Source organism: Centropristis striata, chromosome 3 (assembly GCF_030273125.1).
Source record: "Centropristis striata isolate RG_2023a ecotype Rhode Island chromosome 3, C.striata_1.0, whole genome shotgun sequence".
Lineage (NCBI taxonomy): Eukaryota > Metazoa > Chordata > Actinopteri > Perciformes > Serranidae > Centropristis > Centropristis striata.
This window is the reverse complement of record NC_081519.1, coordinates 32025693-32048512: the sequence shown is the minus strand read 5'-3', so window position 1 is coordinate 32048512 and position 22820 is coordinate 32025693. Positions and strand designations below refer to the sequence as shown.

The following is a 22820-nucleotide window of genomic DNA, read 5'->3' as shown; positions in this document are numbered from 1 at the left end:
GTTGTAATGCTTATATGCTGTATCCAAAAGCACAACAAATGGGATTTCAATCAGTGATACCAAATACATTTTGGATCAGTTGGCCCTTAAATGATCTCTTTTTGCCTTTGTAAGGAATCACTTAAAGTACAAAGAATACTTGGGCCATGTTGCCCAGTCACACTTGTTCTTGTAGTATTTGATTGCTCTATACTTTAAGGTGTGTACAGTATGTATCAGAGGGGGAACCAAGTCATTAAGCAACCCACAAGTAAGTCAAAAGTAAGTAGGTGACAGGTCAAGTCCCAACTCCCAACTTTCATGTCAAGTCTGTAATCCCTAACTCCCTCAACAAGTCATACTACACTCCACTGCATTATCTAGTAATAATATATTAAATTTACAAATATCATAAATGCCTTTTCTTTTTAAAAATTGTTATTTACTGCAAATGTATTTAATGTCATTGGATTGGTTCAAACAAAGTGAATGCACTGCAAAAAAGGTGTGTCTAAAAACAAGATAAAAACACTAAATCCGAGGGAAATGATCTTGCTGCATGGACAGATAATTTCACTTGACAAGATTTCTTGAATTAAGATTGTTAAATCTAGAAATAAGCATGTTGAACACTAAAAAAAAGAAATGAACTCTTAAAACAAGATAAATTAAAGCTGCAAGCAGCGATGAACTGGCCCAAGCAGAGTGCACTGACAATTATTTGTTTCTTACCAAGATAAAAAAAAAGCATTTAAATCCACCAATCCTCAATTCCTATTGAGCAGAAGTTAACAGCAGAAGTGCACAAAAGCTCCACAATACAAGTCTCTCCATGCTTCATTCTCTCTGCTACTTGATTTGATCGCCACCTCTGCACAAAACCTCACCTCAGTGTTTTCAGCACAAATATTCATCCCCAAGGGGAAATTCAGTTAGGCGGTTTATATGGAAGTTTAAAGGGAAGTTAAACAGGTTGTTATGGTAACTGAGCACATAAAATGGCTACAGCTCTGTACAGTATTCCAAGTTAATTTGAATGGCTCTGTCCATAATTCTTATTCTGTGTGTTAGGCAAAGCAGGGAGGTCATCCCTATGGGCACTGGTAACTTTAGATGGCTATTTGTCATTACCATATGATAACAATTTTAATTGAGAAATTCATAGACTGAATAATTTTACAGGTATATTTTTCAATTAACTTGTCAAATGTTTAGATTAATCAGATCCAAGATACTTTTGCCTCAATATCATACCAAGCAAAAACAACAATTTTACTGTTTTGAAAATGGTTATTTCATTTGTCAAAAACAATCCAACAAAGGATTTGTGATTATCACACCACCCTGTGTCCCAGAATGCCCCAGTCAGCTCCACTCTTATCTCCAAGTCAGCTCAGGATTATTATGGAGTGGAAAAACAAGTTGCTGGCTGATCACTGTGATGGTCAATGGTCAGGGCCGGTGTTAAACAAAGAAAAGAGATAAAGTAATCAAAGCTGATAATCTAGGAAGTAGAACAGGGAAACCTCAAGCTAAAATACATCCTTATTATTTAAGAGCAGGGGTTATAGCCAGTCTATTAATTTATTTACTATTTTAAGTAAGTTGACTTTGACTTTCGTCTAATTCCCAAATATGAATTTTCAGTTGACAGATCGCCATTTGATAATTCAAAAGTGATAATTTAACTTCTTACATAGTACCAATATGGCAAAATATCAGGATTATGATCCATAGGTCATTTTGGATGATTAATGATACCATAATGATAATCTATATAGTGACCTAAATTGCCGTTGGTTCATGTGTTGAGTACATGAACAGAGTGCAGCACTGAGTAAATTATTGTCTACAAATCCTGTGGTTCCACTTTACAGGATCTTATCAAAGCATAACTTCTCATAACAATAATCATAATATTTATTACCCTAATTTATCAAAGACTGCTACACCTCCTCCTTTCTCTATCCATCATCAACTGTATAAAAGGCCAAACTTTGTTGCTGTTCTTTGGGTCTCTCATCTAATCCCAAGGTGAGTTTACAAGGTAACAAAACAACAAACAAGTTGTAGTTTCATTGTGAAAATTTTGAGAATGGTTACTTTCTTTTGTTTTGTTCAATCATCTACAATGCTTCACCTTTTGTCTTATAGTAATCCAGTGAATCCAGTTTGTGGGAAGTGAATTCAAGATGACCAGGCTCACAATTCTAGCAGGTATTTATCTTCACTTGGTGGTGTATTAATCTTCGCTAGACTATAATATCTAGAATGTTGTGATCCCAACTGTCTATACTATCATTTTTCTGTGTTTTTTTTTCTTCTGTTCACACATTTATTGTACGTCTGTTGGTCCAGGAAGAGAGATCCTTTCTTTGTTGCTCTTCCTGGGGTTTCCTCCATTTCCCCTGTTAAATGGCTTTTTGGGGGTCAAAAGAAAGATGGTGTTGTGTGATAAATTAATTGACTTAACTTAATATACATACTTTTTTTCTATAATTCTTTAGGCCTGTGCCTGGTGATATGCCAGCTGGGTGAGTCATAACAGTTTTTGATCAACTCTCATCATTTGATTTGATTTGTAATTTTCAAAATGACGGGAATCAGTGCTTTTTTTTAAATGTTCCTTTACTCCAACACAGGATCTGCCTCCCGGATGGAATGTTATTTCACCAACTGGTCCCAGTACAGACCTGGTGAGGGGAAGTACTTGCCACAAGATGTGGATCCGTTCCTGTGCACCACCCTGATCTACGCCTTCTCCATCATCAACCATGCCAATGAGCTGGTTACCTATGAGTGGAATGATGAGGTCCTCTACAAGTCTTTCAATGCCCTGAAGACCAAGTAAGTAGCCAGAGTGTAGAGAGGTCAGCGGTCAGGTTCAGCTACAGGAAGTCTGGAGCTAGCAGAAGTTTGTTGCCTTGCACAAGACATGTTTAAGCAGAGTAATGTTTAAAATGTGGTCTTTGCTAAAACAATGATTTAAGACATGTTCAGTACTGCAAAATGTAAATGGACTACTATCTTAACCCTTAATAGGGCACTCATTGAAATACTTGCAAATTCCAAATTTCAACCCTAGAGAATATTGGAGGATATTACATAATGCCAGAATGTGTAAAAAAAACAACAGCATACGGACCCGGGGGAGGGAGGTAATATTTTGAGAAATAAATTTACGAGATTAAAGTGGCAAATCTACGACAAAAAATGTGCAGATTTATGAGAATTAAAGCGGTGAATCTGCGACAAAAAAGCTTTTTTCTCTTAAATCTGTGACTTTTTTTCTTGTAGATTTGCCACTTTAATCTAGTAAATTTGCAACTTTTTTCTCGAAATATTTTTATTTTTTATTTTGGATATCCGCTGAAGTTACCAAATACACTTCTTAGCCCGATAAAGGGTTAACGGTAAATTATCCTTTGCAAGAGATAACAAGCCGTAACAATCTGTGGAAATATTATTATGTAGTCTTAATTCTGTGTTCTTTGCAGGAATCCTCATCTGAAGACTCTGCTGGCTGTTGGTGGATGGAACTTTGGTTCACAGCAGTGAGTTACATTTTTAAACCACAAACACAATGTATCACATGCTTACACACTCATAAAAAGTGCTTTGACTAATGTTACCAAAGCTCTAACCCCAAAATTCTTGAACAATCTGAAAAGTCCAATCAAGTATTAACTGTGACAAAATGCAGACACAATATAGCCTGATGTTATTTTAAAAATACAACACTTTGCCACTTGTAATAATAGTCTCTACTTGAATTACCCATATGCTTAAAAAAATGTTTGGTTTGTAACAAGTATAAAAACAGAGCTCAATCTATCGTGCAGGTTCTCCATCATGGTGTCCAGTCCGGCAAACCGTCAGACATTCATCCAGTCTTCTATCAAATTCCTGAGGACTCACGGATTTGATGGTCTGGATCTGGACTGGGAGTACCCTGGTGCTCGTGGAAGTCCTCCAGAGGACAAACAGCGGTTCACTCTGCTCTGCAGGGTGGGTACAGATGTCTCCTAAGTTTCTACTGTTCTATGGTTTGGTTTAGTTGACTTCTTTCTTACTTCCACTTTGCTCTGTATTTGCAGGAACTTGTTGCAGCCTACGCAGCTGAAGCCAAGTCCACCGGCAACCGTCAGCTCATGCTGACTGCTGCAGTGTCTGCTGGAAAGGGAACCATCGATGCTGGATATGAGATTGCTGAGATTGCCAAGTGAGTATGGTGTCTTTTATACCACTTGAGAGAGAAAAAGGGAGTTCTAAAAAGGTTTTTGACATTAATATTTTCATTTTTTCATCTCCAGGGAACTGGACTTCATCAATGTGATGACCTATGACTTCCATGGAACCTGGGAGCAGTTCACTGGACACAACAGCCCGCTGTTCCGTGGATCTGAGGACTTTGGTGACCTCATCTACTTCAACACCGTAAGTGGAGATTGAGATCTATAAAACAAAAACTTAGGGGGTACCTTTTAAAAGAGATTTTACTTCACATATCTTATTATATTTTATAGGACTATGCCATGAAATACTGGAGAGACAATGGCACCCCAGTGGAGAAGCTGAGAATGGGATTCGCTTCATATGGTCGTACCTTCCGTCTGACTTCATCAAACACTGGCGTTGGAGCCCCAGCTAGCGGTCCTGCATCAGCTGGACCATTCACACGTGAAGCTGGGTTCTGGTCCTACTATGAGGTACGGGTTAGATAAGGCTGGAATAAACCCATTCCAAAATGATATACAGTATATGTCAATTACATTAGCACTTAATGGTTACTATAAAAAGACAAACTACAAATTAACCCTTTATCGGGCGAAGAACCGTATTTGGTAACTTCAGTGGATATCAAAACTGGGTAATATTTTGAGAAAAAAGTAGCAAAATTACTAGATTAAAGTGGAAAATCTACAAGAAAAAAAGTTGCAGATTTAAGAGATTTAAAGTGGCAAATCTGTGCAAAAAAAGTCACAGATTTACGAGGAAAAAGCAACTTTTTTCTCACAGATTAACCACTTTAAATTTCAGAAATCTGCGCATTCTCGTAAACATTTTTCTCAAAATATTACCTCCCTCCCCTGGGTCTGTATGTTTTTTTTATACATTCTGGCTGTATGTAATATTCTCCAGTATTCTCTATGGTTGAAATTTGGAATTTGCAAGTATTTCAATGAGTGCCCTATTAAGGGTTAATTGTAATGCTTCACAATGTCATCATGTCTGTGGGCCAGATCTGTGGCTTCCTGAAGGGCACCACCATTAATTGGATTGAAGATCAGAAAGTTCCATATGCCTTCAAGAACAACGAGTGGGTGGGATTCGACAACAGAGACAGCTATGAGACCAAGGTAAGTGGCAAATTAGCTATATACCTATATTAACACATTCACAGCTCTGCATACTCCAAAGCATTTACACCAATTTCTATTTATTTTGCCCCAATAGGTGCGTTACCTGCAGGAGCAGAAGTTTGGTGGTGCCTTTGTGTGGGCCCTGGATTTGGATGACTTTGCAGGACGATTCTGTGGACAGGGCAACCACCCTCTGCTGGGTCATCTCAACAAACTCCTTAATATTGGTAATTTCAGAGCATTTTTATGCATACATTTTCCTTTAGTTATTGGACGATTGTCAGGACACATAGTAATGTCTGCATCTTTAGTGGTCTGATAAGTGAATTATTACCTTTGCTATTATAGGACTAATTTTCTTTGGCTGCAATAATTAATATTCCCACTGAATGTATTTCCCAAATTCTTGTATTATTATCTAAATCAGCATCAGGAATAAAAAGGTTAAAGCTTAGATGATCACACGTCATATTCTGTACAACTAGTCATTTGGCATATAAAAAATATAGGGCCGGGACTCGATAAAAAAAAAAAATCTAATTAATTAGAGGCTTTGTAATTAATTAATCGAAATTAATCGCATTTTTATCGCATATAAATATTTGACCTTAGAACAGTGAGAAGTAATTATTTTCACATAGATTTTTAGTATACCATTGAATAATGACTGAATACATGAGCTTAAGCAACAAAAATATTGTTTATTTTTGTTCAAGTCCAGCAGACCAGTGCAATTTTTGCCATTAAGTGTAGCAATAGCATATTTAGAAATATAGAACATTTCATAAATTCAGATAGCCTATAGGTAGGTAGACCTTCTGTAAACTATAATACTTTGGTTTTTTAAGTTAATTACAATCCACGCTAGCTACCACACTAGCCGCTAGCTGCTATATGTTTTGCATTGAGGTGATACTTGAGGCTGGATGTGCTGCGGTGATATGTGAATTCCTTGTTGCATAGCAACACAACCATGCTCTTATTGACGCTTCCATCCGTTTTTTGTAACAAAATGTCCCATCATCCACGGGGCCAACCAAAGCGTCTCATCAGCTTCATCCTTCATGTTCACTGTGGTTTGTTGTTGTCTGAACTCATGAACGCTAGTTGGTGCTCCAGTATAATCGGTCCGCCTGAAACTCATCCAGTGAGAAACGTTCCTCGGTGCAAAAATAAGTGTGATTAAAATGCGTCAATTTTTTTAATGCGTTAATTTTTGTGTAATTAATGAATCTTAATTAACGCGTTAAAGTCCCAGCCCACAAGAATTCTGCTTCTAATATCATCTTTTATTGTAAGCCTTGAGAATGAGTCTCACTTACTTCAATTATTGGAGTAGTAATGTAATGTACAGTGCAGTTGGATTATTAATTAAAGTCATAGTCAAGTCATAGATAATGGACATTTGTTTCTCTGCTTCACACCCCATCTTCTTCTTCTGCCATTCAGTACTTCCCCCACTGCCCCCTACCACCACCCCCAAACCTGGTGCTAGCACCACCACCCGTCCAACCACCACAACCACTACCACCACCCATGCTCCAGGATCCGGCTTCTGCAACGGCAAACCCGACGGCCTGTACCCCCACCCAGATGACAAGAATAGTTTCTACATGTGCGCTGGTGGAATCACCCACATCAGTCATTGTGGAGCTGGCTCTGTCTTTGATGACAGCTGCAAGTGTTGCGTCTGGCCCTAAACCAAGAGTGGAAACAATGTGTAACTGATGCAAAAGTTGACCTTTTTTCAACAGACTGTTAAAGTTCTTTTGTATCCACTGTGTATACAATCATTAACCTGAATGAGTCTACCATTGGTTTCTTATTTTCTTGTTGAATGTGTAACATAGATTAAAATATAAGCATTGAAGTACCTTGGTACACATTTTTGAGTGCTGGCTTGTCATTTCAATTTGTATATTAATTTCAATGTACTGCTTTCTCCATTCCTTGTTCCACAAATCTACAGTACATGTTACCACATAGTCTAACTGAAGAGATGGGATTAATTTCTGCATTGGTGCAGCATCCTAGTTTCTGTACCAAAACCAAAGCACTAGTTTAAAAAAAATAATTTCTGCATGTAAATACACGGTCGCTCATAAATTTGGAATAAAATATGTTTTACCTCTTTCCATGAAATGATTGTGACAATGTGATTTATTCTTTACAGATGAAGTGTATATCTTCTCAGAACTTAATTAATCAATATCTTCCCAACACATCACAATGAAAATGAAACCACAATTAACAGAGGATTGAGTCTTAAAACAAAATTATTCCAACTTTTTGGTCGACTGTGTATATTTAACAAACTAATCTTATCAAATACTGTGTTAAATGTCATCTTAACACAAAGAGCTGTGCAGAAACTTTGTATACAATAACTAAGAACAAGTAAACTGCTCAACAGTGACCTTTTGAGCACCAGGTGGTTGTTTTTCGTTGTTAGTTAGTCAGACCAGTGGTGAGAAATCTCAGCACCAAAGATGCAGTTGAGACTCTAGACAACATTAGCCTGATACTGATACTGCACTCTAAGGAAAAAAAGTTTTATGATTCATGAGAGGAACTCTGAATTTCCCTGTAATGTTACCCTTCAAAGATATATTACAAAAACAAACTAGAGGCAACCCTTCAGGGAAGAAAACAGTTCAAACAAAGAGGACATAACTTGATATATAACAAAACAAATACAACTAAGAGGAACAGACGACATCAGAAAACTGAGGTTAACTCCAGCCTAGCACGTATTAACCTACTTGCACTTTATTTGAGTCCAGTCCAGAATAAGGAGAGTCGTGCATGGGAGAGAAGCTTGCATTTATGGTATGACAGCAACTGCAAAAGTGAACTTTTCAGAGAGCACACAGATAACAAAGGTGTTAAATATTATGATATATTATTATTATCATCATCATTGTTATTATTATTACTATCAATATTAAGTGTGAAATGTATTATCAAAATGAACTGGTGTTACAAGGTGAATCACTGAATCATTGACAACATAAAGCCTACATGCTCTTGAATGTCTCTCTGCATGGCATGAATGTACAGAGGGCTCTGTTTCAACTGGTTGCTGCAACTTTGCAGAGGACATTTACAGAAATCGAATGGCAACCCAAATCATGAGGGAGAAAAAGTACAGAAATGTTTACAGAAACTTCTCCACCATTGATTCGTATGTGCAGTATGTTCCATATTTGTGTTGTGCTTTTTTGTTCCACTGCTCTGCTCAAACTTGAGCAGACTGAGAAAATTATTGATGAAGTGAGGGATGTTTTGGGGGATAATGAACCTATGGAGCAATGGAGGAGGATAGGATTTCACTACACAAGTAGTTTAAGAGGTGTTAATGGAGGTTTTGATGCATTTTGCCAAAGTTAATGGAGCCACCATTCAAGAGTACATGAGGTCTGTATTATTCCTTCACATTTGCCTAGAGATTCAGAAAAAAACATGTATGATCTGCCAGTGATGTTCGGACCAATATTAGAATGCAGTGACAGACACTTGGCCCTCAAGATGTGTATATACTCAATGCAAGACGCACTGACTCAGACTCAGACAGACTGACTCAATAAGTACCTTATTGGCTGCCCTTCACACGTGCAAAAAAATGATTTGGTGCCCTCTAGAGTGCCCCTTCATACAATAAATTATGATGATGTGCCCTCTAGAGCAAGAAAATATGATAATGTGCTTTAATGAGTGTCCTTCTAGTGCCCTTCTGCCTGTCTGGTGACTCCATGGTTGAAAAGGTGTTGTTAAAGTGCCCTGAAAACGAGAGAAAGTGCCTTATTGGCTGCCCTTTACACATGAAAAGAAAAATTGAGTGCCCCTTCATACAATATATAAATATTGATATATATGATGATGTACCCTCTAGAGCAAGAATATGGCAAACCAAAGCAACAAAACGACGAACGAGGAATACGAAAGAGCCGCTGCGTTGCTGTAATGGACAGCTACATCGAGTGAACTAGAAACTAGTAACCTGTCTGGGCCAAAATTAGAGCACAGTGTGTTAACAGAATCCACAACAGAATTTACAAGAAGACTGTCAATATAAGATTCCTGACTGTCAATATACTACCAATCAGACCTCAGTTTCACTGAGATGAATGACATAAGTCAAGCAAGTTTCAATGGTCAGTGAATAGATTTTTTTACAGCATATGTAAACCAATGGAGAGACAAGAAAAGTTAATTCAACAATATTAAATTTTAAAGCATGGATTCAGAAATTATTTACCATTTCTGCTTTTTTCAAACACAGAGTAAAGCAGATAACCTTTAATTGTTAAGTCTTTATCACAGACATGCATCTACAATGTAATGTTGAGGAACATGAGCTCATCTCCAGAAAAATTTTAAGAGAAAGTGATCTGCTCAGGTATCACTCAAACAGATTCAGACTCAGCTGCTCATTATTTCAGTTGGGCGTTGCCAGTTTGTAATAAAGGAGACATTGATATAGAATTGAATTCAAAATGTAAACAATATTCTATTTCAAAACAAAGCGCATTAAAATTAGCAAAGTAACAGATGGAACTCCAACTCTTTCTGTTCACACTTTCACTCTGCTCAGCCAGCAGCCGTAGCCTTCAGGTCAATGCTTCAGCATGACATGTCTTTTGTCCTGCCAGACTATGTCTGTCAATCACCGTAAGCAACAACATATCACCATTACACTGATGGATAGGTGCAGGCATGATGACTGAGTTTTAAATAGGAGTTTCGTGTTAAAATTGCTTTAGGTGAAAAATGTAAGTAGGACTCTACTCTGAGAAATCAGTGGTTCTCAACCTTTTTTCAGTGATGTACCCCCTGTGAAATATTTTTCCAGCCAAGTACCCCCTAACCAGAGCAAAGCATTTTTGGTTGAAAAAAAAAGACTTAAAAACAGAGCACTGTGCCATCAGTGTCTGATTTATTAAACTTTGGAACTGATAAACACATACAAAATTCAAACATTATGGAAAAAAAACTATTTCAAACATTTTAAATGTTAATTATCCATGACTAAATTTATTGCAAATATTTCTCATCACTAAAATGCAGTGATTCAAACTAATGTAGTAAAAAGAGTGAGCATATAACCATTTAAAATTATAACTGCTCCGCTTCAACCACGACTCCATCTTTGAGTTTTCAAGTGATTGACAGGTGATGCCAGGTGGCATATGACAGGTTGGGTCCAACCATCCTGGTATGGGGGACACTCTGGGTTTTTAGGATCAGGAAATTGAATAGCCTACTGAATATAAAATTTATTTTATGAACTTATACTTTTATTTTCCTAAAATATTTATTAAATAATTATTTTAAAGGATTTTTGCGTGGATGCTACCTTTTAAAATGTATATTTTAAAATCTCACCTACCCCCTGGAGTGCCTCTGGTCTATATTGTAGAATAACATCATTGTCTTGATCAAGTCCTTCCTGTTAATGGACATATTTAATATTCAAACCAAACTGTTAGTTGTATATATAAAAAACTGTTTTACAAATAGCTACAACATATGTTTTGCCACTTTTACCAGCAGTACACTATATGACTCATTCATCAGACTTTATACACATACCCATAATATGCTTTCAGAGGTGTTAGGTAAGGTCATATTTAACACTGTATCACTATGTAATATGAGATGTGAGACTGGAGTGACGTTACACACACACATTGTGTATTCTTCTCTGCCCTACAGTGTGACGCACCACACAGTTGCAGACTCCCAGTGGGAATGGAGCACAAACAGCTGAGATGAACACAGGAATTGCAATCATATTAGGTAAGAAATGTTAAATTGTGATTTGTCATCTTAATCATTTTCTTCATTTTCAGTTTTTGCTGAATATGGCAGTTCATTCAACTGTAATAACTTGACTTGTGCCTCTTGCAGTGAGTCTGCAGCTCATCGTTCAGAGTGGTAAGCAACACATTTTAAGAACAGGAATGGGGATCTTTTCATTAAACTTAAGTACTGTTTGAACAGTTAGTGTTTTTTTTTTTGTTTGATTTCCCGTGTTCCAGCAGCCACAGTCAAACTGGTATGTTATTTTACCAACTGGTCCCGGTACAGAACTGGTGTGGGGAAATTCCTGCCAGAACACATCGACCCTTTCCTTTGTACCCACCTGGTTTATGCCTTTGCCATCATCAACCATGCCAATGAGATCACTGAGTATGAGTGGGATGAGAAAAGCCTCTATAAATCATTCACTGGGCTTAAGAACAGGTAATATTTGGTCCATGAACATATGTATACCTGCAACATACATTGAGATATTAGATTGTAATTTGATTTCCGTTGTGTGTACCTGAACAGAAACCCCAGGCTGAAGACTCTACTGTCAGTCAGAGAAGAGAACCACAGATCTCAGTGAGTTGATTCAGTGTTGTGAAACTCCCTCTACTGACAGAAAGCAAGAATGGCTGCAGAAGAACACTTTAGGCTGTGTTCTCAAGTTGATTGCAAGGTTATAATAGTTTAGGATTTTTCATTAGATTTAGTTTTAATTTCGTTGTGATTTTTTGTTTTCAAATTCAGTTTGTTTCAATTAGTTTTTTTGGAGTGATTTTGCTAGTTTTAATTCGTTTTTATTTTTTGGAAAATGCTTAGTTTTAGTTTAGTTTTTATTAGTTTTAGTGTTAGTTTTAGTTTTTTGATAATGGGGTATTTGTTGGGTGAGAGATTAATAAGGTCACAATAAATGTTGCCTTTATTTCCTTTGTCTGATCCAATAAGTTTATTAAGACATAAAACCAGATAGATGAAATAGATATCAATCAAAAAGGTTTACGTATGAAAAAAGTTGACAAAGACGAAAACAAAGGACATTTTGACTATAATTTTAGTTAGTTTTGTAACCACTAAAATCAGTTTCAGTTAGTTATCGTTTTTTTAAAAACTCTCGTTTTTATTTTTATTTCAGTTAACGAGTTCGTTTTCGTTAACTATAATGACCTTGGTTGATTGTTGATTTTTGTCTTTTTAAGTCAGTATTGGTAGCTATTGATATGTGAACTGAGTGAACAAATTACTTGCATGGCCTGCATTAAGCAGAAGCAGAACTGGTAGCAGTGGTAGAATATTGGTTATAGTTGCCCAGTTGGGATTTTTTGTCTTTCATGCAGATTTGAATGAGAATTTTGCCAATGTGGCTATAAGCAATATTTTCAGAGAACAAACCCATCGCAAACTACAAAAATGTCTGTAGATTTTACGGTGAAAAACTGCTAAACCATGACAGTAAAAGACCGTAAAATGATAAATGAATTAATTCAGTTTCAGTAACAATGAAACACTGTAAATGTATATATCAGCCAAAACAGTGTTTTTTTTACATTTTTTTTTAAATAAATACATTACTCCACTGTTAAATACACTGGCATTGTGTTTGTAGCAAAAATATACTGTAATATATATATATATATATATATACAAGCCGTCATTTTTGCATTTATTTTTTGTAAAAATACCTGTTAAATGTACTGAACATCATATCTCTAAAATATACTGTAATATTTATTGGTAAAATCTTTAATTTATGCAGCATTTATAAAGTATTTTCTTGTCAATTATATGGCAGAACAGAGTTTCTTTTGATCGAAAAACTTTATATTTTTTACGGTAAAATATGGAATAAAATGACAATCTTAAACGAGAAATCAATGGTGCTAATATAATTTTACTGTAATATTACAAAAAAATTGCACCGTATCTATCACGGTAAAGTTCTGGCAACCACAGCTGCCAGTTTTTTTTACCGTAAAACAACAGTTTGTTTATTTTACAGTGTAGCTGCTCAGCAGCAACAGCAGACAAACACAGTTAGGGAGCAGCTAGTGAACAAAGTGGAGCATTTTGCGGATAAAGATCCAGATGCTTTTCTCAGGAGTTGGTAGAGATAAGAGTGTGATTGTTTATCTTAGATCCTTCAGTAGAATTTCTCCAGTGAAAGAAAAAAAAGAGAAAGAAAGAAAATTCAAGATGTGTTAGTTCTCTCCATTTCTTATCACTACTATTCATTATCTTTGTGTTTTTTGACTTATTTTGACATTGTATAAACTAAAACATGAATCAGTTTTTTCAAATCTATAGAATAATTAACCAATCAATAAAAATTGTTAGCTGCAGCCAGACAATGGCAGGTTTAAAACATAAATATATTAAGCCTACATTACATGATAAAGTATCAGTTGTTTTCTGATTCAATCCAAATGTTTTAGTGACACTTTAAAATCCTTCAGTTCATTTTGTTATTAAAGTCATTTTAGAAAACAAACTGTCTAATCATACAGGTTCTCCCTCATGGCGTCCACTCCAGCCAGCCGTCAGACATTCATCCAGTCTACTGTCAAGGTCCTGAGGACTCATGGGTTTGATGGTCTGGATCTGGACTGGGACTACCTTGGAGCTGGTGGAAGTCGTCAAGAGAACAAGCAGAGGTTCACTCTGCTCTGCAAGGTACATCGACCTAAAATCTATTTGTTCTTTTTGTGTTCAGCTTTAAAGTTTTCAGTGTCTACACTGTAAAGAATTTACTGTGATTTTTACAGTAACTTATTGGCAGCAATTAACAAGTAACTTACTTATGTTATTATTATTTACAGTAGAAGTACTGTGTTTTTTATTTACAGTACTGTTTTTTATACTGTAAAACAGAAAAATGGCACAGTAAACAATGCTGTTAATTTGATAATAATTTCATCATTGCTTTTTATAGAAATAGCTAGTAATTGCAAGTAATTACTCTATACACTAAAGAAAATAATATTTATACATTTACTGTTTTACAATTCATTTCCATACTGTGTTTTGTATGAAAAACTTGACTTTGTTAATTATTTAAACAGGATTTGTATAGGACTGATTCTGATCAAAATGATGATTAAAATGGAAAAATACAGTAGTCTACTTTACTTTTCATACTGTCTACTGTGTTTTTTCTACAGTAATGTTTTAACTACTGTAATTTTGTCACATGGACCGATTTTTATTGTAAATGATACAGCACTATACTGTAAAAATCAAACACAGTGATGAACTGTGAATAATACAGTAAATAACTGTAGATATCACAGTGATTAATCACAGTCTAGGTTTTTCTTTATTTCCTTTTGGTTTTATTGTAAGTAGTTGTCACAAATAAGCTTGTCTTAAATGTAACCAATGCAAACATTTCAGCTATATAATGAAGTTTACATGAAAAGTTCTAGCTGAGGCTTGCTGCCCTCTGTTGTTAGCTTGATACACTTAGGAAGTTATGCTGCGAGGAATGCAAATACAAACCCTTTGTCTGTTATTTCAATTAATGGGGGAGAGCAGCAGTTTTATGCTATATTCAACTTGATGACCCACGAAAACATTTTCCTTACATTTTTTGTTTTTGTTTCTCATATAATCACTATTCTTTACATTTGTCACTTCTGTATTGATCAACACTTAAGTATGGAGCCCCTTTAGGTCACACAGTAGAAAAAAAAAAACTCAATGTGTAAATCCCTGCTAATGGATTTGTAATCCGTGCCCTCCGATTCATCAAATTATCTAATTTGCATACTTGATATATCGATCTGGTGTGCTCTAATACGTAGATGTTTATTAAATTTTTCTGCTGAATTGTGCAGGATAGACCGGATTTACACATTGAGAGTCAAATTCACAAAAAGATTGCAGGGCTTTTATGGAAAAAAAAATCTTGTAATGCTGAAGGCACCTGCAAAGAATGAATTGGACCCCTAACTGTGCTGCCAAGCAAATTACATCTTGAAGCTCCGGTTCTATTTGCACATAATAAATGAGGTAACATGCATACATTTGGTTAAAAAATCCCCCCCTCTCTATGTTAACAAGCCTCATTGCTTAAAATCAATTAACAAACACCTGCTCTAAAAGCCACAGTTAGAGTGAAGTTATTACTGTCTACAAAGAGTTGGTGGTAAATGAAGTGCATTTATAAGGAAAAATATAAGGTTGACTCACACTCCTTTCTTTTTTTTAAATATCGAACTTGTCTTTATAATATTACTTTTATGTTTAGTAAGATAACTAAGTAACTTGCCCGCTATGGGGTGCTTAATGTAACATTTTAGCTACAGGTTCCTAGCTGATTTTAAATATTTACCTCACTTTCTTCACATTTTACTAATATTTCTCATATATTTTAGACAAAACAATAATTTAATTGTTATACAATTGTCAATAATGTATGTAAAATATGTTAAATCAAAATCAAATCCTAGCTAAAATATTAACAAAATATTATGTTAAGCATCTTTCTTTCATCGTTTTTTTATTCAGTCTCATAATTACTAAAATGAGTACAGGAGACATTTTCTAAAGAGACAGTGCTTACCCATTTTAAAAGAAATGGGTAAGCACACTTCTAGGAAAATAATTTATACTGATAAATATATTTGAAATAGTGATATTATATTTCAGTGCAGTAAATGCTAATATTATTTGCCTATAATTATTAACAGACCTATTATCATCCTAAAAAACAAATGGATTTATATCCTATTGTTGTGTGCATCAAGCCTTTTGATCAGACATATTGCAGTTCCATTATGCTTTACGGCAGACACTTATTTAACAGAGAACCTGTGACCCATATGCTGGATTTGGCTGAATTTTACTGTTTATCACAGTCTTTCTTTCGCTGCCAAAGTGGAAACCAGTCTTAGCATCAGAAAAATACTTCCGTGTCTGAAGAGATTTAGTATATCTAAAACTTTATCTCAGCTTTCCTAAAAACAGAGGCTCTGTTCTCTTTATCATTATCATAAAGGAACTGTTATAATAATAGTAATAGTCACACAAGCGTATGTTCATCTTGTCCGCCACATATACCATAAGATATGATGATCAGCTTCCATTGGTTGACTGGACTAAACTGAATACTAAAAGCTACCTGGAAGATAATAGACAGAAAGATTTTGAAAGAAAATTTATTTTTAACACACTGACTTAAGTGTAAATTAATTTCTAGGAGATTTCAGAAGCCTATGAAGCTGAAAGTAAAGGAGTCAGTAACACACAACTGATGCTCACTGCAGCCATGGGAGCGCACACAGATGACTTTGATACAGGAGTCTCTGAGATGTCAAAGTAAGACTGAGATTTATCTCTGCTACAGTTTGAAGATTGTTGATATTACATGATAACATTATATGTTATTATGTTATGTTTTACTTACTTTTTCTTTTGCCTATCTTTTTGTTTTTACAAAATAATTTACAATGAAATATATGTTTATGTATGTATATGTTATATGATGTTTAATGGAATAAGCCAAACGTCATTATTGAGAAAGAAAAACTAAACGTTTGTGTGTGTGTGTGTGTGTGTGTGTGTGTGTCTGTTTGTTTAGGTACCTGGACTTCATCAGTGTTAAGACTTTTAACCTCCATGATGGTCAAGTTGGAGTGACAGCCCACCACAGTCCAGTCTACTCTGAAAACAACGCTAACATTGTAAATAACCATTTTTCTTTAAGAGCTATACTTTTCATGTACACTGTCATTCAAAGGGCCAGTTAACTTGGATCTTCAGCATTATTGAGTGTGCTTGGAAAGAGCACACTATAAACTATTCACATGGCATAATCCTATTTATTCTTCCGTGTGTTTTTTACTCCTCCCGGAGTTTTGGTAGCACATATACTACAAAGCTATCAAATCGACTGGCTCCGCCATGACAAGTGTGCTACGACTTTTCTAAGGGTTTCGGCAAACGGTTTAAAAATGATTTGGCAAGAACACACCAAAAAAAAACCCAATGTTACCCTATGGAGAGGCTAGAGTGGATGACATCATTGCTAGAGGGCAGAGGGAGAAAAAAAATTGTCAAAAAATACATTTGGAAACTGAGCTTGAGGCTGCAGATACCACTCTACAGAAATAAGCAACTGTTTGCTAACAGTTTTAGAGGTGTCAACTTGAAAGCTAATGATATGTCATAGTTTATTTAAACAGGTTTATGTTAACGTAATGATACATGGCCGGTAAAGGCAGTTGCTCCTTACCTGTCTTTGATAAAATAGTAAATCATCAGGAGAAGTGAAAAGGCTTCCTTTCTTAAGATATGTGTAGTCCGCTGACTATCAGACTGACTTACCTTCATGGCCTGTTCTACATTCACACAATTAACAACTACAGAAATGGTTCCCTCACTTAATAAACATCCCTTCCCATTCTTTCCTGTCAGGATTATGTCATGCAGTACTGGATGGAGCGAGGAGCCCCAGCAGGGAAGTTGTTGCTTGGTTTTCCCACTCATGCTTATTCCTTCACACTCTTCACCACAGCAACAGGCCTGGGAGCCCCAGTCAGTGGCCCTGCTGTTCCCGGGCCCTACACTCAGCAGATTGGCCTCTGGTCTTACTATGAGGTAACAACAGCACATTTACATAGCTACATTTAGCAGAGATGTCCACATACTTACATTAGTAACAGTGACAACTTTGACTCTGACTCATCAGCTAAGCCTTCTCCTTTAAAACAGGTGGCCTTGTGGGTAACATACACTTTTAAAGTGACACTCCTGTGAGTGTGTGTGTAACACACTCACAGGAGTGTCATTATATGTAACATATTGTTACACACTCACTGTAACAGTGAGTGTGTAACAATATGCAGGTGCTTCAGACACAGTAAAGCACACACAGTATAACCACTGTGAAAAAAGATTGTGTTCTGTTTTGCGCAGAAGAAAATAAGCAAATTAAATTAAATTCAACATTATAACATCTCCCAACCATTCGTCACCAAAGAGTTGTAAAAACTGGTTATAACTCAGGCTTATGTCAAAGTTTATGGGTTCGCCTAAAGAAACTAGAGATCTCTACAACTGTTCAGAGCTGCAAAGCTGTAACTGTAACACTAATCTACTTGTATATATATAACACTATATTTTTGCTACACAGTGCCAGTGCATTTTACGGTCTTTTACTGTCATGGTTTAGCAGTTTTTCCACCGTAAAATCTACAGACATTTTTTACAGTGTACTTCTGCTATTGTTAAAGAGCTACCAGTACTACTCCAGCTTCATCAGCATGAACATAACATCATCATGAAGCTATGATGTTTTTTCACCAGACCTGCTCCTTCTTGAAAGGCACATCGGTCCAGTGGATTGATGATCAGAAAGTTCCCTACGCTGTCAAAGGCAACCAGTGGGTCGGCTTTGATAACGACAGGAGCTATGATGCAAAGGTACAGTAATGTTTATGATTTTGTTGTGGAAAAGAACCAATATTTCAACAAGTCTTTCTACACAAGAGTTTTATTAAGTTCCCTCTGATTGTCTAACAGGTGGACTATCTGAAGAGCAGGCAGCTGGGAGGAGCTGCTGTGTGGACACTTGATATGGATGATTTCTCTGGACAGTTCTGTGAACAGGGCAAATATCCACTCTTATCACATCTACATAGTAAACTCAGTGAAGGTGAGGCTACTTCATCGTACATTTTCTTTATTCTATTAATTCAGTTCCTAGACATGTAGACATTTTGAGGGGCCTTGGCTCAGTTTTCAATTCTCTACTTTCCCATTCATCACTGTGTTAGCCCTCAGGTTCATCTCATGACCCATTTAAGGGGTTCCTGACACAAATTAGATTAGATTAGATCCACTGTCCCCAAGGGGAAATTCATTTTCACATCACTGTACATTCAACAGATTCAACATTAACATCACACAACACATGACATAGAAACATTACATGGCAAATAAACTCTCCGCTCTGTGCTCATCGTGCTCTTTTGTTTAGAGCAGCAATGGCTGCAGGGATCAGGCTTTTTCAAAGACATTTCCGTCCCCTCATGTCAACCAGACTGAGCTAGAAGTATACAACCCCAAGCATATTGAAGGCGGTGATAATGACAAAGCACAACAGCTTTGTCCGCTTCGGTTGCTCATATTGAAGCGACATCCAAATTCCGCTAGTCAGATCCAGTGTTTGTTCGCCACGGAGGGCTTGGAAAGGGTCTAGCCTTGTCGGCACAATGGCTTTCTATGTGGGTTTTGGTGTTCTGCTACTACCTCCTCTCTGTCCGCAGTAAGGTGAGTGTAGATTCTTTGTGACAATGTTGTCATAAGTCATACATCATTATGCACTGTCTCTGGCGGTCAGGAAGAATTAAATAAAATGATTATACATGTAACTACGGTACCATGAATTCTGGAGGACCACCAGAGTTTCTCTGTCACTCGAAATCAGGAGTGGTGAGAAGATTTTTCAAGGGAATGATGACAGGATGACACCAGTCCTTAGTAGAGGATAGTAGAGGAGGGAACACCATGGGTCACACATTGTTTGTATACACAGTGGACCCACACATCCAAATAGGATGTTATCCATCATTATGCACGGCCTCTTGCAGTCATCCAGAATTCATAAAACCTAGCTATATGCTTAACTATTGTTTTCACAGGCAGAGCAGTACAGCTCTAATGTGAAAACTGAATTTCATGTGACAAATGTGGTGGGATTTCTTTTTAAAATGCATCAATGTTAAACATTATAATTGTATCATTTAGTAAAATGCTTTTCAATATCTTTTGCCTAGACTGGACAACAACTCCTGCGGTAAATCAACCCACACCCTCTTCATTTCCTTCTGAAGGCACACCACCCACACAGGAGCAATTCACCACAGCCCCCAGCACAACAGCAAAACCAGACAATAGCTGCATCCAGAATATTACTGTAGTGTATCCTGTCAGCAACTTCTGCACAGGCAGAATCAATGGACTGTATGTAAAATCATACAATCCAAAGACATTCTACAGATGTGTGCAGAGGAAGACCTACATTACCAAGTGCCACACCCTGGGACCAGAACACAGCAGTGGGGTGACAATTATATCATCACCCAATTTAGTTATAGTCAGCTTTGTAACAGCCATTTCATTCCTTTTGTGGAGTTCAGAGCAGAGGTGATTTTACTGTGTACTAAAGGCTTCAAAAAATGGTATGATAATGTTAATCTTTTAAAGCTGGTAGTAATACATTTAAGGTAAGTCAAATAAGAGTTCTGACCAAAGAGCTGTCATGAATTGTCATGGGGCAACACTGTTTAAATCATGGGTGATCAACATTTTTGTCCAGGGAGGCATATTGAACTATAACAAGTAAGCAAAGGGCCACACCCCACAGGGTGTTGAGTTACAACCCCAAAACCTTAACCTGTATACAGCAGATCCTAGAGGAAACACCATAGACTGTATATAAATAATGGACGCAGTCACCGTGACATCACCCATTGGTTTGTGGCCCGTTGGAAGCCTCGAGTTCAGCGTTACACTCGTCGCCATCTTGTTTTCGATAGGGGGAGCAGACCATATCTGGACTGTGGAGGAGTGAGAGGGATCTGATCACTGACTACAGCCTCTCTACACCTCAACCTGACTGAGAGAAGCTGCTGCTAATTCATGTTAGCATTAACTGGAGCATTAACTGGAATGTTAGTTTTGGCTAGCAAAAAACAAAAGCAAAATGTATGTTTCTTACCTCAGAAAACTGAGCAGCGACTCCTTGGAGTGTCTGTTAGTCCAACCAAACGCTGAACAAGACATTTTTACTGAACAAAACGTTCAAATAAACTGTCATTAAGTGAAAATACAGTGAAAGGGTCAAAGTTATGAGACCAAATCGGTAAACATCCTCTTTTCTATCTATATAACGTTATATATAACTTTATTGACACGTTGCCGTGGATACGCATTGTTCTGCTTCTCTCCTGATGACAGGTCTCCTTGTCAGTGACCTGTCAATCAAAGGTAGAAACGCCCCGAGATCCTGCTCATCACCTACAAAGCCCTTAATAACCTTGCTCCCCCATACCTCACAGATCTCCTCCAATGTCACTCCCCCACCCACAACCTAAGATCTTCAGACGCCAACCTACTGACCCCCATCACCAGGACCAAGCACCGCACCGTTGGCGACACAACTTTCTCCACTGCTGCCCCAACCCTCTGGAACTCCCTCCCTACTCACATCTACAATTCAGACTCGCTCCACGCCTTGAAACATCAACTCAAAACCACCTTTTCAAAATAGCTTACAAGACCTGAACTCATTATCTCTCATCTCTGTTTAGTTTTTGTTTTTCTGCATTTTGTGTTTGTGTGTGTATCAATTCTGTGATGTTAACCCATTTAAGCCGGGAAAGCATCAGCGCATTTCTACCATTAAAACCGGGGGCGCTGTTGCGTTATTCTACCATTAAAGCCGGGAAATCGGATACGTCGTTTTGTAATATTTGTGTTTTTTTTCACCTATTTTCAGTCTCTTGGCCAATGAAATATATCAGAATACATGTGGGAGTGTCGCAATGCAACATGGGACTTTTCCAGAACTGAAATCATGGCGGAAGATGACTATAGCGGAGGGAGCTCAGATAACAGCTATAAGCTCTAAAATACTTTTTCAATTTCATTTCTATTTGCTACAGAGGCTGAAAAAAAATCGATTATTTAGTAGGTGTTGACACTTTGAATTTCCAGGAAAACTTCAGGTTTTAGGGGGTAATTTTAAAATCGCCCAGAGGTTTAACAGGCATTTTTTCCAGGCAGTTTAGGCCTAAATGGGTTAAGCGACTTTGAGTACCTTTTAAAAGCGCTATAAAAATAAAATGTATTATTATTATTATTATTATTAAAAGCACGAATCAGTGTCCAAAAAAAAGTTTATTTAAAGCAGCAAACAACTTAGGCAGCAAACAAAAAAAGCTAACTAAACTGAGGAAGAGAGGCCAAAAAATCCTTTAGCAGAAGTCACAGGCAAGACAAAGGCAGAGCACAAAGCTGGCAAGACGAGAGCAGGGCGTGTGGCATGACGTTGTGATAGAGGGTGAATGAGAATGAGTAGTATCTATCAATCAATCAATCAATCAATCAATCAATCAATCAATCTTTATTTATATAGCGCTTTTCATACATATAAATGCAACTCAAAGTGCTTTACAAAAGCCATCAGCCCATCCAAACGTATAAAACACCCACAAACAGTATGACAGAGGTAAACAGGACAGGAAGACAGAGTATGAAGAGAGAAAGAAATACAGCATGTGAGGAGAGGAAAGGAGGGGGAAAAAATAACCTAGTATTTGAATAGGAGACTGAATGGGAGGCTGATGAGGATAATGAGGGGCCAGGGGCCTCATTTATCAACGCTGCGTACACACAAAAACATTGCTTACGCTGTTTTTCCCGCACACGCCACATGCAGGGCTTGAAGCAGAAGAAATTCCTGTGCCTGAATTTTTTTTATGCATGGGGGGGGAGCTCTGATGCATCATGTATGGATGAAATATTAGCATTCAGTTAAAAGGAGATCCAGATCAAAGTTATTAATGATATGGTACTGACAATTAAAAGTATCGAACCAAACCATCTAGGGGGGTCCGGGGGCATACCCCCCCCCCGCTACAGAGCTAACTGCCGCTAACGGCGGAG

General features: G+C 37.0%; 2 protein-coding genes across 3 annotated transcripts; both read left to right on the top strand.

The window, feature by feature from the left end:
- Positions 1-2171: 2171 nt before the first annotated feature.
- Positions 2172-7049, top strand: LOC131968526 (acidic mammalian chitinase-like). 2 transcript variants are annotated; one of them, XM_059329446.1, is made up of 11 exons: positions 2172-2196; positions 2487-2513; positions 2622-2826; positions 3477-3533; positions 3822-3987; positions 4077-4201; positions 4293-4416; positions 4506-4688; positions 5223-5339; positions 5437-5569; positions 6792-7049. In XM_059329446.1, exons 1-11 carry the CDS (start codon positions 2172-2174, stop codon positions 7040-7042), a joined length of 1413 nt encoding a protein of 470 aa, XP_059185429.1. In that variant the 3' UTR covers positions 7043-7049. The 2 variants fall into 2 exon arrangements, with proteins under 2 accessions (XP_059185429.1, XP_059185430.1); XM_059329447.1 differs by having other exon boundaries at positions 5437-5572; positions 6795-7049.
- Positions 7050-11113: 4064 nt separating this feature from the next.
- Positions 11114-21423, top strand: LOC131968094 (chitinase-3-like protein 1). The gene is made up of 11 exons (XM_059328839.1): positions 11114-11141; positions 11253-11279; positions 11384-11588; positions 11679-11732; positions 13655-13820; positions 16348-16466; positions 16729-16831; positions 17565-17747; positions 18456-18572; positions 18672-18804; positions 21212-21423. Exons 1-11 carry the CDS (start codon positions 11114-11116, stop codon positions 21421-21423), a joined length of 1347 nt encoding a protein of 448 aa, XP_059184822.1.
- Positions 21424-22820: the final 1397 nt, after the last annotated feature.

Coding starts and splice junctions, on each gene's coding strand:
- LOC131968526 (XM_059329446.1), top strand. CDS start 2,172: ATGACCAGGCTCACAATTCTAGCAG. Junction 4,417..4,505: donor ACCTCATCTACTTCAACACC/GTAAGTGGAGAT, acceptor TATATTTTATAG/GACTATGCCATGAAATACTG. Junction 5,570..6,791: donor CAACAAACTCCTTAATATTG/GTAATTTCAGAG, acceptor TCTGCCATTCAG/TACTTCCCCCACTGCCCCCT.
- LOC131968094 (XM_059328839.1), top strand. CDS start 11,114: ATGAACACAGGAATTGCAATCATATTAG. Junction 13,821..16,347: donor GGTTCACTCTGCTCTGCAAG/GTACATCGACCT, acceptor ATTAATTTCTAG/GAGATTTCAGAAGCCTATGA. Junction 16,832..17,564: donor CTGAAAACAACGCTAACATT/GTAAATAACCAT, acceptor CTTTCCTGTCAG/GATTATGTCATGCAGTACTG.